We start from the raw sequence: 14,527 nt of genomic DNA, 5'->3' as shown, positions 1-14,527 counted from the left end.
GTTGATGGCAGACTTACGATCCTCTTGATTTAGCCTCTCAAGCATGGCAGTGTTCTTAGAGAAAAGTGAGGTGATTCTAAAAGTTACCCAGTGGGCATAGAAGTGTGGAGTAAGAGAAGTACTGTGACACTGATCAGGGAGCACAGAGTGGGAGGAGGGAGAGTGGATCTGACGGAGATAAAGGGGGCGAAGGATGAGTATGAGCAGTGCACTGCGTGACATTCTCAAAGGGTTAATGAGATCTACATTAGACTGACCTAGGACCCGGAGCGCTCCTGCAGGCTTTTGAACTTCTTTTTCTTTCCTTTGAGATAGGGTCTAGGTTTAGCCCAGGCTGACCCTGCAATCTCAGTCTTTTTTCCTACCTCCTGCATGACAGAATAGGAAGCAGGCTTATACCACAGTCCGCTTGTCCGTCTGTTTTCAACCATGTGCATGTACCACCTGTAAAAAAATTAATTGGGCTGGGGATGTAACTTAGTTACAGAGTGCTTGCCTAGCATGCGTGACGCCCTGGGCTTAGTCATCAGTGCTACAGAAAACCTAGTATGGTGGCCTGTGGCTGTGGTCCCAGCACGTGGGGCCTGGAGGTAAGAGAGGGGTCACGTTTATAGTCATCCTGGGCTTCAGGCTGGTCTCTACATATTAGACGCTCTCTTTTAAGTAAATATATACGTGTATACATGCATACATTTACTTAGAATGTTGATTAATAAACTGTTGAGGATACACTGTACTGAAACCAAACTGGTCTCTTGTGGGCCGAGCTGGGTCTAAGACCGTTTCAGTGACAGGGAGCGGCTACCAGACGCGGGTCAGATGTCCGTCAGGGTGAAGGCTTTGATTTCAGCATCATTGAGAATGCTCCTTAGTGGGTTCTTATGTTGACTCAGATGGTGCTTCTGGGGACCATGGAGACTCTGCCAGCCTTGGCGCCATCAACCCTGCCTACAGCAACTCTTCCCTCCCACACTCCACCGGGGACTCTGAGGAACCTTTCACCACCTACTTTGACGAGAAAATCCCCATTCCTGAGGAGGAGGTCAGTGACAGTCCGTGCAGGGGACCCTGTGTCCTGGGGAAAGGGAAGGTTCTGCTCACCACTTACGCTCGACAGCCGCAGGTCTCACCTCGGCAGCCAGTCTCTGACAGCTGCATTGTTTGTCATCAGAATAAGCCAGGCATTATGGGAAGGCTTCAAACAGGGATGCTGAGTGGCTCAGTGAGCGTTGCTTTAAAATTATGAAAGTGTGGATTTTGTGTTACTCTTTTTCAAACGTGGGTCTGCTCCTGTGTGGGAAGTGGGTGGGCACAAAGGTGCCCTGTTACTTCAGTTTGGACCGAGTTATGGAGAGCAGGTAAAGAAAGGGCTGCCACTGAGAGAAGAGGCCATCTTATTGGTAAAAAGTGGATGAGCCGGCCATGGAGCACAGGCTCGTGCAGTGTCCACCCTGGTCCTCTGCAGCTGGTGTTGCTTCTTCACGCGTGAAAAAATAGTAGAGCATTAGAATGGGTGACACTCAGACTGCATTTCCTCTCTCTTTTACAGGGCATTAGAGTGGGTGATACTCAGACTGCATTTCCTCTCTCTTTTACAGGGCATTAGAATGGGTGATACTCAGACTGCATTTCCTCTCTCTTTTACAGCACTCTTGTTTTAGCTTCCGTAAACTCTGGGCATTCACGGGGCCTGGCTTTCTTATGAGCATTGCCTACCTGGATCCAGGAAACATTGAATCTGATTTGCAGTCTGGTGCAGTGGCTGGATTTAAGGTGAGCTCCAGTTTTATCCCAGCTGAAAAGCAAGTTTTCATTGTTGTTATTGTTACTGCAATTTTTGCAGTGCTGGGGATGGACTCGAACCTTGTGGGCTATCTCGGATGGACTTGCCGGGCTCTCCCTGTCCTTTTGAGCACTCATTACGCTCTTACATCGCTTCTCTTGCTCTCACTGAGCAGCCTCAGGCTGTACCTTCAGGGAGAGCTAACCCCTTGAAAAACACAGGTGTGAACTGTGTGTGTCTACTCATGTGCACTTACTGCAGGTTCTCTGTAGATTAATACCACTGATGAAAACAACAGATGAGCTGACAGCTTACACACACTGAAAATGTAAAAGTCAGCTATGCCATGAATGAAGTCTATGCAGATGATAATATAGTCTTTTTACTTATTTATTTATTTTAGTTTTTTTGAGGCGGGATCTCCCTACATAGCTGTCCTGGAACTCACTCTGTAGACCAGGCTGGCTTCTGCTTTCCAAATACTGAAATAAAAGGTTTGTGCAATCACGCCTGACTCAGATAATAATCTACTTTATAATTTACTAGTCAAGGGTACAAAGATCTATCACAGGGTATGCAGTTCATGGCAGAGCGATTCTCGGTTGTGAGAAACAGGCAAATGTAATGTATACATTTATATGTATAAAAATATACACATATCAACGGTGAGTGTGCTGTAACTCCTGAGTGTGTACAGGTAGCTGTAACGCCTGAGTGTGTACAGGTAGCTGTAACGCCTGAGTGTGTACAGGTAGCTGTTAGCTGTGTGCTGTGCTGCCCCCTGGGCTCTGGGCTCTGGGCGTGGTTGCTTAGATGCTGTGTGGTTGTTTCTGTATGAGCAGTTTTTCTCTCAGTATGTAATCACATGGCTCGTGCGTTGTCATGTAGTGGGGAGCTTGGTGTCTCCAACCTTCTGTCTGAGTTACTTTTCTAATCCTGTAACAACGCTGTGACAAGACAACGTATAAAACAGAACAACTTAGTTGGGCTTGCAGTTTCAGAGGGTTACAGTTCATGATGGTGGCAGCAGGAGCAGCTGAGAGCTCATCTTGATCACCAGACAGGAAGCGGAAAAGGCACTTAGAATGGCCCTCAAACCCCCCCCCCCCGTGCACATCCCCCCAACAATAGCACACTTTGTGTTCCTTGCCAGACAGTTCCACCAACTGTATTCAGACACTGAGCCCATGGCCTTCTCAGTCAGCCAGCACATCTCCATCACTGTCCCCGTGTGCACAGGCCTGCATGGACAGCGACTCCTGTGTGAAATGGTGTGTGGGCTTTTGTTTATCCACATAATTTCCTTAGGAGAGACACCAGCTGAGAGACACAGAGATGCAGCCGCCTCGTGGGTCATGTGTAGAAGCTGATACAGAACGTGGAACCATATTCCTGACCTGACTTTGTCTTGACGGAGCTATGTCCCAGGTGCCTAATGAGCCTTGGGTGTCTTTCTCAACTGCCTAATGAGTGCTGGGTGTTTTCTCCTCAGTTGCTCTGGGTGCTCCTGTTGGCCACCATCGTGGGGCTGCTGCTCCAGCGCCTTGCAGCGAGACTTGGAGTGGTCACCGGCTTGCATCTTGCTGAAGTTTGCCACCGTCAGTATCCCAAGGTGAGCAGCACATTGTCCTGACTATCTGCTGCCTTAGAGGAGTCTGTGTGTCTGGCATCAGGTCTTGGCTGCAGTCTGCACAGAGCTGTGGAGGGCTTGGAGTCGGTGTCCCTGAAACTGGAAGTACTGAAGGGATCCTACCATCTCTCTTGCCGTCAGTCCGTGTCTCTCCTTCAGAATCTAATATGGGACTTGATTTTTCGTTGCCATTTTGAGACAGACTCATGTAGACCAGGCTGGCATTGAACCCTGTACTTAGCCAAGGATGGCCTAGAACACCTAATGTCTGTTTCTGCTTCCTAGAGTTACATGCACACACCAGTTTCCTGGGAGAGTTACAGCTGCACACCGTTTCCTTAGTAAATTTTGCATGAGGAAGCTTCTACCAGTCACTCTTGTTCTTGAAAAATATGTTTTCTTTTAATAAAGTATATGTTGTAGGAGCTTTGAATTTGCTGAATATTATCAGTTTGCTCTGCCCTATTTCTTCCTTCTGAGTGCCTTACCACCACCTAAAATGTGAATGACTGCTATTGGGAGACCCTGGGGCCAGGCAGTGCTTCTCACAAACACTTAACCAATCCCCAGAGATTGAACTACTCCGGGCATGGCCGAGGACATTTTCAAGTTAGTTTTATCTTAGATATGAAGTGGGCCTCCTTTGAATGTGCCCTAGATGCTTAGTCTCACTTCTGACCGTGAGCGTGAATTTTTCTTCTTGATTCTCCTAGGCTGGTCTATCAGTCATCAGTATGTCAGTCTGACTGACTGACTGACTGACTGTTTCTCTCTGTAGCTTAGGATGTTCTTGAACTCTTGGTCATCCTGCTGGAATTCCTGAGTGCTGGTGTGTTGAGGCCCGCACTAGCCCACGTTTAGGTGCCAAAAATGTTGGGGCCCGAGCTGCCCCACTTTGGGCGGCCTAAAATGTTGCTCCGGCCCATGGGTCGGGGTTCAGCAAGAGAGTGAGTGAGGACAGATTCGAAGAATGTAGACCAGACAGAGTGTGAGTCAATCCCGTTTATTCTTCAGTCTCTCTTCCTAGTCCAAGTCCCAAGTCTTGAGTTCCTAGTCCCTAGTTCCTAGTCCCTAGTTGTACTCCTCCTAGTTCCTAGTTGTACTCAATTTGTTCTCTTCTGAGTGTCTAATGTCTACTCCTACTCCTAGTGTCTGAATCTGTTACTCCAAATTTTTCTGTTCCTTTTATATGTCTCACTTCTAAGCCACGCCTTTTGGTCACACCTTTAATCATGCCCTTAGGTCTTGTCTCTAAATCTGATCTCTAAGTCACACCTTTAAGTCACACACCTTTAATCTCACACACCTTTAATCTCACACACCCAAGGAAAGTCCTGGGTATCAGAGTGTGCTCAGCTGTTGTAGGCTATTGTAATCCAAGTCTCCTGTCAGGGTATATGGCTCAAGATGGCTGCAAAGCTGATAGCCGCTTTCTGCTAAAAGTCGGCCCCCAACACTGGTGTTGTAGGCATGTGCTATCTATCATATGTGATAAATATAAATTATTTTTACCAATTTTTTTAGAAGGTTTTGCTGTTTTATAATTCCCTTTAGTTTCTCTTTATTTGTGCACATAATGTGTATTTGTGACAGGAAACTTTGTGTCTTAAGTATCTACGGGCTTCCTAGCACCAGTAAACCAACATTAACTGTTTGCCTTTCCACTCATCTGCTGGTCCAGATTTAGTTTCCTGGTTTGCTGTTTTCTGTCTGTTCTGAATGTTTACTTTGAATACTTTTAAAAAGAGATTTGTTTTTATTTTTTAAGATTGTATGTGTATGTATTTGGGTGTGTGCATGTGAGTGTAGCTGTCTGTAGCGGCTTTAGAGGCAGAGTGGTGGGTACAGGCTGGACCCTTGAGGGAATTGGGAACAGCAAGACATGGGTGCTGGGAGCTGGCATTTAGTCTCGTCTTCTGCCAGAGCAGTACATGCCCTTAGCCACTGGGCCATCTTTTTAAGCCCCTTACCTTGAATACTTTTGCACATATCTTTTTCTCTTCTTGTATATTTTTATTAAACTTAAAATGATAAAGTCTGTCCCATGTTTGTTTTGCAACTGTAGTTAGGGGCAAGTTAGAGGTTTTAATTTCTTATTTCCCGTTCTCTCTTGACTCCCATTTGGAGCACATTTGTATATTTATTTTCCTCTGTAACTTTTTAGATTGTCTCTAGGCAAGAGAGTAAGTGGAAAATAATGAAAAGAAATCCCATTCTTCTCCTGAAAAGAATTAAGGAGAACTGAAGAGCTGGGTTGGCGCCCTGCCCTTGGTTCACAGTGTCCCACAGGAAGTTCTTTTCTACTCTGTGATGTGCCGCGGAGGGCTGAGTTCTGCTAGTTCTCCAGTGAGGGCTATGTATGGCTGACTGTGGGTCTATGACAAAGTCTAAATCCTGAACAAAAACGAATTATCAGAACCACTCTTTGTTTTGTAGGTCCCACGGATCATCCTGTGGCTGATGGTGGAGTTGGCAATCATTGGTTCTGATATGCAGGAAGTCATTGGCTCAGCCATTGCCATCAATCTCCTGTCTGCAGGAAGGTGGGGTTGGGGCTTCCCTCTAGAACACTTGTCAATCTCCTGTCTGCTGGGAGGTGGGGGCGGGGCTTCTCCCTAGAACACTTGTCAATCTCCTGTCTGCTGGGAGGTTGGGGTGGGGCTTCCCTCTAGAACATTGTCAGTACTAAGCTGGGTTCCAAAGCCAGAGTGGAAGTGAAAAGCTAGCTCATGTTTAGTGTTCAGAATTCAACTAGTCTGAGCCACCTTATCCCCCAGCTGTGGTACTATCCGTCTTCCATTCCCAGGACGGGCTGTATGCACTTCTAATTAAGTGGAGTGTGCACATTTTGTGTCACGGTTACTTATCTGCAAGTCTGCTTATCCCACTGCACAGTGAGGTCCTTCTGCATACGACCCCATGTTTTTCAGCTGTGTGTCCCACACGTCTGACACAGCAGGCTCTCAATTAGAGTTCCAGTGGATGGGCTTCTGCTTCCCCCACTATTGCTCCTCCATAGGACCTAGCTTTCCCGGATGTTTGGTGTTGGACAGGATGTGAAGAAATCTTCACTGGGTCTTTAATCACTCTTCTTATCTCTGATCTAGGGTTCCCTTATGGGGTGGAGTTCTCATCACCATCGCAGATACTTTTGTATTTCTCTTTTTGGACAAATATGGTAAGGCCTGGAGCAGGTGGGTAAGTCCCAGCCGCCAGCTTCGGGCACACGGCTGTGGGGACGCCTGTCCTCCGTGCTCACTGCTGCACTTCCTCTTCAGGCTTGCGGAAGCTGGAAGCATTTTTTGGCTTTCTCATCACTATCATGGCCCTCACGTTTGGATATGAGGCAAGTGTTGCAGGCTGTTAACAGTTTAAAACAAAGTTTCATTTTGTCTCATTTGTAGTCTTTTATTATAAAAAGCAATAATGCAGAATAGTTGAATTGTATTGAGTCAGCAAAAAGCCAGGTACTTCTGGGCTGCTCTGAAAGGGATATAATACAGTCTATGGCAGGGATTCATATGCAGGAAGGGCTCATGTGCAGGAAGGACTCATGTGCAGGAAGGCCTATAGAGATTTTTGGGGGCATCAAAAATGACTAGACTCCTCAGGACCTTTCAGGACCATCATTTTTGGTCCCAGGTTAGCTCCCTTGACACAGAACAGCTCTGGAGTGGAATAGAGAGGAGGCTTCAGGGTTATTACTAACTGCTGCTAACTCAAAGCGGTTCTGTTTGAGCTTACCAGGGCTGAAATTAATTAATCATAGCCTGGCTGTTTCCTTTATTAAAACAGCTGATGGTGAGCTGGACAGGGTGGTGTACACCTTTACTAGCTGCTAAGGAGAGGGAGCAGGCTGGTCTCTCTGAGTGTGGGGCCTGCCTGATCTACCTGGAGAGTGCCAGGGCAGCCAGGGCTCCAGAGTAAGACAGACTGTTGGTGAGTTATAGGTGACTGATTATTTTCTTGGCTTGTTCTTTGCCCATCCCTAGGGATTAATACCATTATTTGTACCTTTTTAAATGTCCATTTGTTATAAACTGGTTTTTACTTACAGGCCTGCTTAAACATTAAAAAGATGTTTAGTCTGTGAGTCAATTTTTCTAGGTTGTCCCAAAAAAATTCTAGGTTGTCTTGAAGAGAAATTCTGTCCCAAGAGGAAGTTGGAGTGAGCACGACCCCCTTCCCTGCAGACTTATGTGCTCAGGGACCACTCACTCCCCACACACTCGTGTGCTCAGGGACCACCCACGCCTCACACACGCGTGACAGCACAGCTGGTTTCTAGATGAGCAGATGAAGAAGGGTGTGTGGAGCCAGGTTCAAGCTGGACTGTTGTTGGGTCTGTGTCAGCAGCTACAGTGATGCAGATAACAACAGAGAGAGCTTCAGCCAGTTCCTTACCTCAGAACACTGTGTTCTCTGCATATCTGCACTATACCTCTCAAAGTGTAATGTAAGCTATTCAGAATATACAGTCCTGAATCCTCTGAGCCCTGGTATTAGTCATCTTTGTGTAATTGTAACCAAATACTGTGGAAAATAACAGGAGGAGGAAAGGTCTGTTTAGCTAGGGTTTCAGAGGCTTGGTCTGGCCTGTAGCTCCTTGGGCAGGAGATGTGTGTGGGAGACTTTACCTCAGTGCAGACAGGAAGCAGGACATTGACCTACATCTAGGTAGGTTACACTGCCAGTGTTTATACCACCTCTCAAAATAGTACAGCCGGACAGGACCTGAGTCTGGCTGTGAGCCTGTGGGGCAGTTTATGCTCAGACCACGTCTCCCTTAATTCCTTTTCGTTGATGATGCTGGGGTCAGACTCGGGGCCTTGCGAATCCTAGGCGAGTCCTTGCTGACTTCATACTCTTCATGTTCCGGGTAGCTGCTACAGAGGAGGGAGGGGAGTGAAGGGTGCCAGTTCTGCCTGCTGCTGCTCTCCATTTCCTGCTGCAGTGAAGGCTAACGGGTGCTGTGTTGCTGTGTAGTATATTACAGTGAAGCCCAGCCAAAGCCAAGTTCTCAGGGGCATGTTCGTGCCGTCCTGTTCAGGCTGCCGCACCCCTCAGGTGGAGCAGGCCGTGGGCATCGTGGGAGCCGTGATCATGCCGCACAACATGTACCTGCACTCTGCCTTGGTCAAGGTGAGCGGCGCCTCTCTGTACCGCACTGTTAGAGCTCTGAGCAAGCAGGCTTTCCAAGGCTGGCTGGTCAGGGTTTATCACCAAATTGACCAGAAAAAATGTCCACAAAATGCTGGGCGAGTGTTCTTCAGGAGGTCAGGAGGGAAGGACTTTCCTCCTTCGCTGAGATAGTTCAGACACTTGGTGATTCGTCCAGTAGCCTCAGGACTGAGGTTAGTCTGTGGTCCTCCCACAGTCTCTGGGAGCTCGGGAGTCACCTGGTCACTGGCTCCCCTACGTGGGGGTTGTGCAGTGTTGTCAGAGGTTGGGGAGTCTCCTGGCTCAGGGAGCTGAGGCCTCCTCCTTTATCCAGCTGACTGCAGACTTGTGAGTTGTTACAGAGAGACTGTGCTCCTGGCGGAAAGTGACTGCCTGCTGCTGTTCTCTCTAGTCTAGGCAGGTGAACCGGGCCAATAAGCAGGAAGTACGAGAGGCCAACAAGTACTTCTTCATCGAGTCCTGCATCGCACTCTTTGTCTCCTTTATCATCAACGTCTTTGTCGTTTCTGTCTTTGCTGAAGCATTTTTTGAGAAAACCAATGAGCAGGTGGTGAGTGCCAGGGTGAACTGCATGCTGGGGTGGGGCAGACAAGAACAATGACCCAGGGGAGTCTGTCTGAAGCCTAGGTACCGCCCACATCCAGTCTGGGGCCAGGAGGAGCTGGCCTTGGACTCCACTTGTCTCCTGCTCTCATCCTGGCATTTCTGTTCCTTCCTGTTAGCTTCTGCCCACCTATCTGCTCTGCTCCTCCCGATGTTTGAGCTGAGGCCAGGTTAGAGGGAGTCCCCAAAACAGAAGCACTCGCTGTGCAGGACAAGACTCGAGTCATTTGCGTTCTGTGTCTTAATTCCTGCTGCCTGTGTATTTTGTTAGTTTGGGTTTTTTTTGAGTTTTGTTGTTGTTTAGAGTTGAACCCAGGGCCCTGTGCATGCACACATGGTGCTAGGCAGGCCTTTCACCCAGCCTCATCCAGACTCCTACCTACTCATAACCACTCTGTTTCTACAGGACCTTTGACCCCTGCTTGTGTCTGACTCCTGACGTCCTCTTACATTTGAAGCCTCTACTTTGTCTTCTCTTTTTTGTTTTGATTTGGGTTTTGGTTTTTGAAAAAGGGACTCACTGTGTAGCCCTGGCTGGAGACTTGAAATTCACTAAATAGACTAGGCTGATCTAGAATTCACAGGAATCAGCCTGCCCATGCCTCTCAAGTACTGAAATTAAAGGTGTGCACCACCACACTGGGCGTGTCTTTTAGTTTAGTTTTGGTTTTTTATATAGGTTCTCTCTGTACAGCCCAGTCTGGCCTCAGCTTTGGGTTTCTTGTATCTCAGCCCTCTGAATGTTGTCATGGGAGCCTCCTAGTGTGCTCTCTCCTCTTATTTTAATTTATAATGCCCCAGTAGTTGCATACTGCCATGCACTCTCTCAGTGAACATTGATGCTTTGAGATATTAAAGCCTGGGGGAGGTTGCAGGTGGCAGTGCTCTGGCTGTGCCTGCGTCATGATCGTGACCCTCCTGGAGCAGGTCCTATAGCTTGTCTCTCGCAGAGAAATTTGGTGAGACAGATAAGGGAGCTCTTACGGGTTCTTCTAAGCTACACATTGCCTTACACTGCTTTGGGCTTTAGGTTGATGTCTGCAGAAACAACAGCAGCCCCCATGCTGACCTCTTTCCCAGTGACAACTCTACCCTGGCCGTGGATATCTACAAAGGGGTAAGCATGCTGTTTGCAGCAGAGATGGTAGCATAATCTCGTGGCCTCTGAGTTTGTTTCAGATCTGAGCATAGCTCCTGAGTATCTTTTATTTTGGGGGCCCATATGCCAGGAACATATTTGGGGTTCTATGGGGCCAGGGGGCAGGGGCAGGTAGCTGATGGGCTGAAAGGTTGCACAGCAGGGGCTCCTAAGGTTCTGCAGGTGCTGGCTGGAATGGCAGAGGAGGAGCTTGGTGAAGTTGGGTCACTAGGCTCTGCTGGGGCGAGTGATCCGTTGTGACCCCAGGAACAGAGTGTACCGCACTGTCTGCACGCCTCCCTCCACTCACCAGAAAGGTGCATCAAAGAGTTGTTTGGGAAGTGTGGGCTCTGCCTCTTGATTGTTTAAGGTAGAGGTTAGAGATGAAGGCCCAGGAGCATAGAGAGGAGGGAGGGCTGGGCTGAGGGATGCAGGGCAGCAGCAGAGCGAGGTTGGAAGCCTCCATGTCACATCCGAATCAGCATCACTTCTGTGCAGTGCCGGCATGATACTTGTGTGCTGATGTTCCCGAGCAGAGGAAGGTGCTGCAGAGGGCTGCTGCTCTGGGTGTTATCTAAGCAGGTCACTGACAAGCCTGTCTCTCCCTCCCTTTCCCAGGGTGTTGTGCTTGGATGTTACTTCGGGCCTGCGGCTCTCTACATCTGGGCGGTGGGGATCCTGGCTGCCGGTCAGAGCTCACCATGACTGGAACCTATTCTGGCCAGTTTGTCATGGAGGTGTGTGCCGGGGTAAAATGGAGGGATTAGCACAGCGTGGAGTGTCTAGCCCTGTGCTTCTAAAGGGTTCCTGACTTCCCCAGGCATCTCTCTTTCTCCTGTCACGGACGGTCACTAGTGTCCATGCTTCCTTTCAGGGATTCCTGAACCTAAAATGGTCGCGCTTTGCCCGAGTGATCCTGACTCGGTCTATCGCCATCATTCCCACCCTGCTCGTCGCCGTCTTCCAAGACGTGGAACATCTGACAGGGATGAACGATTTCCTGAATGTTCTGCAGAGCTTGCAGGTGAGAGGGGGCTGGGGAGGCTCACGCTGCACGGAGCCAACACTGACTTACCCTTGGGCACCAAGCCTCACGCCGACCCGGTGACGAGGGGAAGGAAGAGGCTTGGAGCCTCATCAGTGGACATGATGAGCTATGCTGAGCACCGCAACGTTGAGACCACCAAGATGGCTCAGTGGATCAGGCGATAGCTATGCAGTTGTCCAAGCCTGAAGACCTAGATGTGGTCCCCGGAGATGCAGTAGAAGGAGGGACACTGTCTCACAGGATTGTCCTCTCATCTCTGCATTCAGCCATGGCACGGGCATGCCCATCCATCAGTCCATCCATGTCTGTCTGTCTACCTATCTCCCCACTCAATCTGCCCATCTCTCTCACACAGATAAGTAAATTAGTGATAATTAAAAGTCTACTAATTAGTGAGCCTTGTAGCTCACTAATGCAGCAAGGTAAATCATTCAGTGAGTTCTAAGAACACTGCTAAGCCTATGGAGCTGACGAGACAATCACATCCAGTATGTCATTTATTTATTCTCATTTATGTGTGGTTGCCTGTAGCTTTACTACCCCCCAAGCTCCGGAATGAACCGCGCTACCAGACCCCACCCAGAGAATGTTGGATCCACAGATAAAAAACAGACACACACATTGATCAATTTCAGCTTGCCTTTTTGCATAATTGCTGGCATTACTTATCCCCTGCCTGGAGAAGGCTGCCCTTCTCAATACTCTTAGCTCCGCACCTCTCCACCTGCCCTCAACTTCAGCTCCTCAGTTACATCCAGTCTCAGCTCAGCGTTCCCAACTGTGACATGGCCACTCCACCTGACATCTCACGTGGCTGCGTGGCTTTTCTCCAAAGCATGACGAACTCTCCCTTCCTCTCTCTCTTCCATCTGTCTCTTGCCTCTGGAGACCCAGAAGTTCCACCTATTTGTTAGCCCAGCAATTGGCCTGTGGCTTCTTTATTGATAGATCAAGAACTAAGGAGGGAACAGGACCTTTGCATCAGAACCACCCCTACATATGTGTATCAGTGTTTTTACCTTTGTGTGTGGTGTGTGTGTGTGTGCGCGTGCGCGTGCGCACCTGGAACCAGAAGAGTTCAGAAGAAGACATCAGATCCCTGGCACTGGAGTTACAGACATTGTGAGCTGCTGTGTGGATGCTGGGAACTGGACCTGGGGCCTCTGCACGAACAGCCAAGTGAGCGTTCTTAAGCACTGAGCCGTCTCAGCCCCCAGTGTGTTTTTTGTTTAAACAGAGACACTTAAGATCATGATTAGTGCTGGATTAAAAATAATGTTTGGGGGCTGGAGAGAAGTGTCAGCGGTTAAGAGCACTGGCTGCTCTTCCAGAGGTCCTGAGTTCAATTCCCAGCAACCACATGGTGGCTCACAAACCATCTGTAATGGGATCTGGTGTCCTCTTCTGGTATGTTTGAAGTCAGTGACAGTGTACTCATATACATAAAAAAATCTTAAAAAAAAAAAATGTTTAGCCAAGGCGAGGTGATCGGAATAACTGTACCCATGGTGTCGGTAGCTAAGACCGGGCTTATGATTCCTTTCTGTGAACCATGTGGTTGGTATCTGTGGTACTCACGTACTCTGAGCCATATGTATTGCTGGGAAGCAGGAATGTCAAGAGAAGAAGTTTCCATGATGGATGTTATGGGGGAACAGCATCCCAGAGCCAGGCCAGTGCCGATCACCAGCATTCCCCAACGTTCCTGCTCAGGCCCTGCCCCTGCTTCTCAGTGGTATCCTGTGACCCAAAAGTGTAAGCAAGATAACCCCTTCTGAAACACCGAGTTCGTGTTTTCTCACAGCTTTAGAGGTGGAAACTGACACACCCACGTAACCTCATCTGACACGCCTACGCCATCCTCTGACACGCCGTGTGACTCCTGTTTTCTGTTTTCCAGCTCCCCTTTGCTCTCATACCCATCCTCACATTCACAAGCCTTCGGCCGGTGATGAGTGAGTTTTCCAATGGAATGTGAGTACACTTGCCGTCTGCAGAAGGGCGTGGGAGGGTTTTACCCAGGAGGCAGTGGAAATGTGTCCTAGAGAGCTATGTGCTTTCAGAGCAACCACTCACTGCTTCCTTTTTGGCTTAGAAAGAAAACCACAAGTGTAAGTTATAGGAAAAGAGGATACACTTCCTTCAGACCTCAGCGCTCCAGCTGGAACTGCTGAAGTTTGAATTCAGTGTGAAATTATCCAAGAAAGGCACAGGCTGGTCAGAGTGTGCCGTGAAGGGATCTGGGGCTGCGATGGTGTTAATACTAGCATCTGTGATAGAAGCAGCCACAGGCTGTGCTGTCATTTCATTTCTGCTGCTGTGACAGATGCTCTGCCAACAACAGCACAGGGAAACCACTGCCCAGCATTCTGGGAGATGTGGGGAAGAAATCTCGACGGCAAGGGGGGGGGGGGGCAGGGAGTACGGCGACAGAGTCTCAGGGCGGTCGGGCATCAGGGCTTCCTGCGCCGCGCGCCGCCAGCGGAGGATCCCACATTCACGCAGCTGTAGGTTCCAAAAGCTGGGAATCAGGCGGAGAGACCATGGACATGTGGAGTCCGGTTTTCCAAAGCTTTTATTGTTCATGGCATGGTGAATGGGCGCAACTGGTACGCGCTTCCCCCCCAAAAGCCAGGGGAGACCAGTCTTATAGGGAAGGGAGAAAGGGGAGGGAATAACTTAATTAGCTACGCCCCTGGCCTTTTGATAATTCATTAATATTTAAATCTCTGGAGGTAGAGACTTGTTAATCACGCCCTCTACCTGTGCCCTACGTGACTGAAGGTAACAGGTTAAATGGAGTTACCTCGTCCAAGGCCCAACAGGAAGAAGCCAAAGCAGATTCAGACAGCTTGTCACGTGACATCTACTGTCAAGAGCAAAGGGAATGAACTCGCCCTTGCTTGTGTGTTTGCTCTGAGCTAGATTGCTCTATCTTGTGTTGAGCATGCACTGGTTAGGCAGTGAAGCCTCCCAGAATGGGCTGGTTATTCTCATGTTAGTCTCTACAGATGTGCCACAAGCCGGCCTGGTGTTCCCAAGTGGTTCTTGGCTGTGACAAGCTGCCAGTTAAAGTCCATACTAATCAGTATAGATGCTCATGTGACCTGTTAGGTTTTCTGAGGTCTCTAATTGTCACCACAT

The 14,527-nt window shown here is 48.7% G+C and overlaps 1 protein-coding gene across 1 annotated transcript in view; it reads left to right on the top strand.

Moving 5' to 3' along the window:
* LOC117701629 (natural resistance-associated macrophage protein 2-like) overlaps positions 1–14,527 on the top strand; it is a 37,286-nt gene that overhangs the window by 12,602 nt on the left and 10,157 nt on the right. Inside the window, 13 exon segments of the mRNA XM_076928170.1 lie at positions 894–1,042; positions 1,648–1,773; positions 3,276–3,395; positions 5,850–5,956; positions 6,521–6,591; positions 6,692–6,759; positions 8,400–8,555; positions 8,986–9,144; positions 10,228–10,314; positions 10,954–11,029; positions 11,032–11,072; positions 11,210–11,359; positions 13,284–13,357. Coding sequence (XP_076784285.1) covers positions 894–1,042; positions 1,648–1,773; positions 3,276–3,395; positions 5,850–5,956; positions 6,521–6,591; positions 6,692–6,759; positions 8,400–8,555; positions 8,986–9,144; positions 10,228–10,314; positions 10,954–11,029; positions 11,032–11,072; positions 11,210–11,359; positions 13,284–13,357 — 1,384 coding nt within the window.

This window comes from Arvicanthis niloticus, unplaced genomic scaffold, assembly GCF_011762505.2.
Source record: "Arvicanthis niloticus isolate mArvNil1 unplaced genomic scaffold, mArvNil1.pat.X pat_scaffold_152_arrow_ctg1, whole genome shotgun sequence".
NCBI classification, from domain to species: Eukaryota; Metazoa; Chordata; class Mammalia; order Rodentia; family Muridae; genus Arvicanthis; species Arvicanthis niloticus.
The sequence above is the reverse complement of the archived record's forward strand: the minus strand, read 5'-3'. Positions and strand labels throughout refer to the sequence as shown.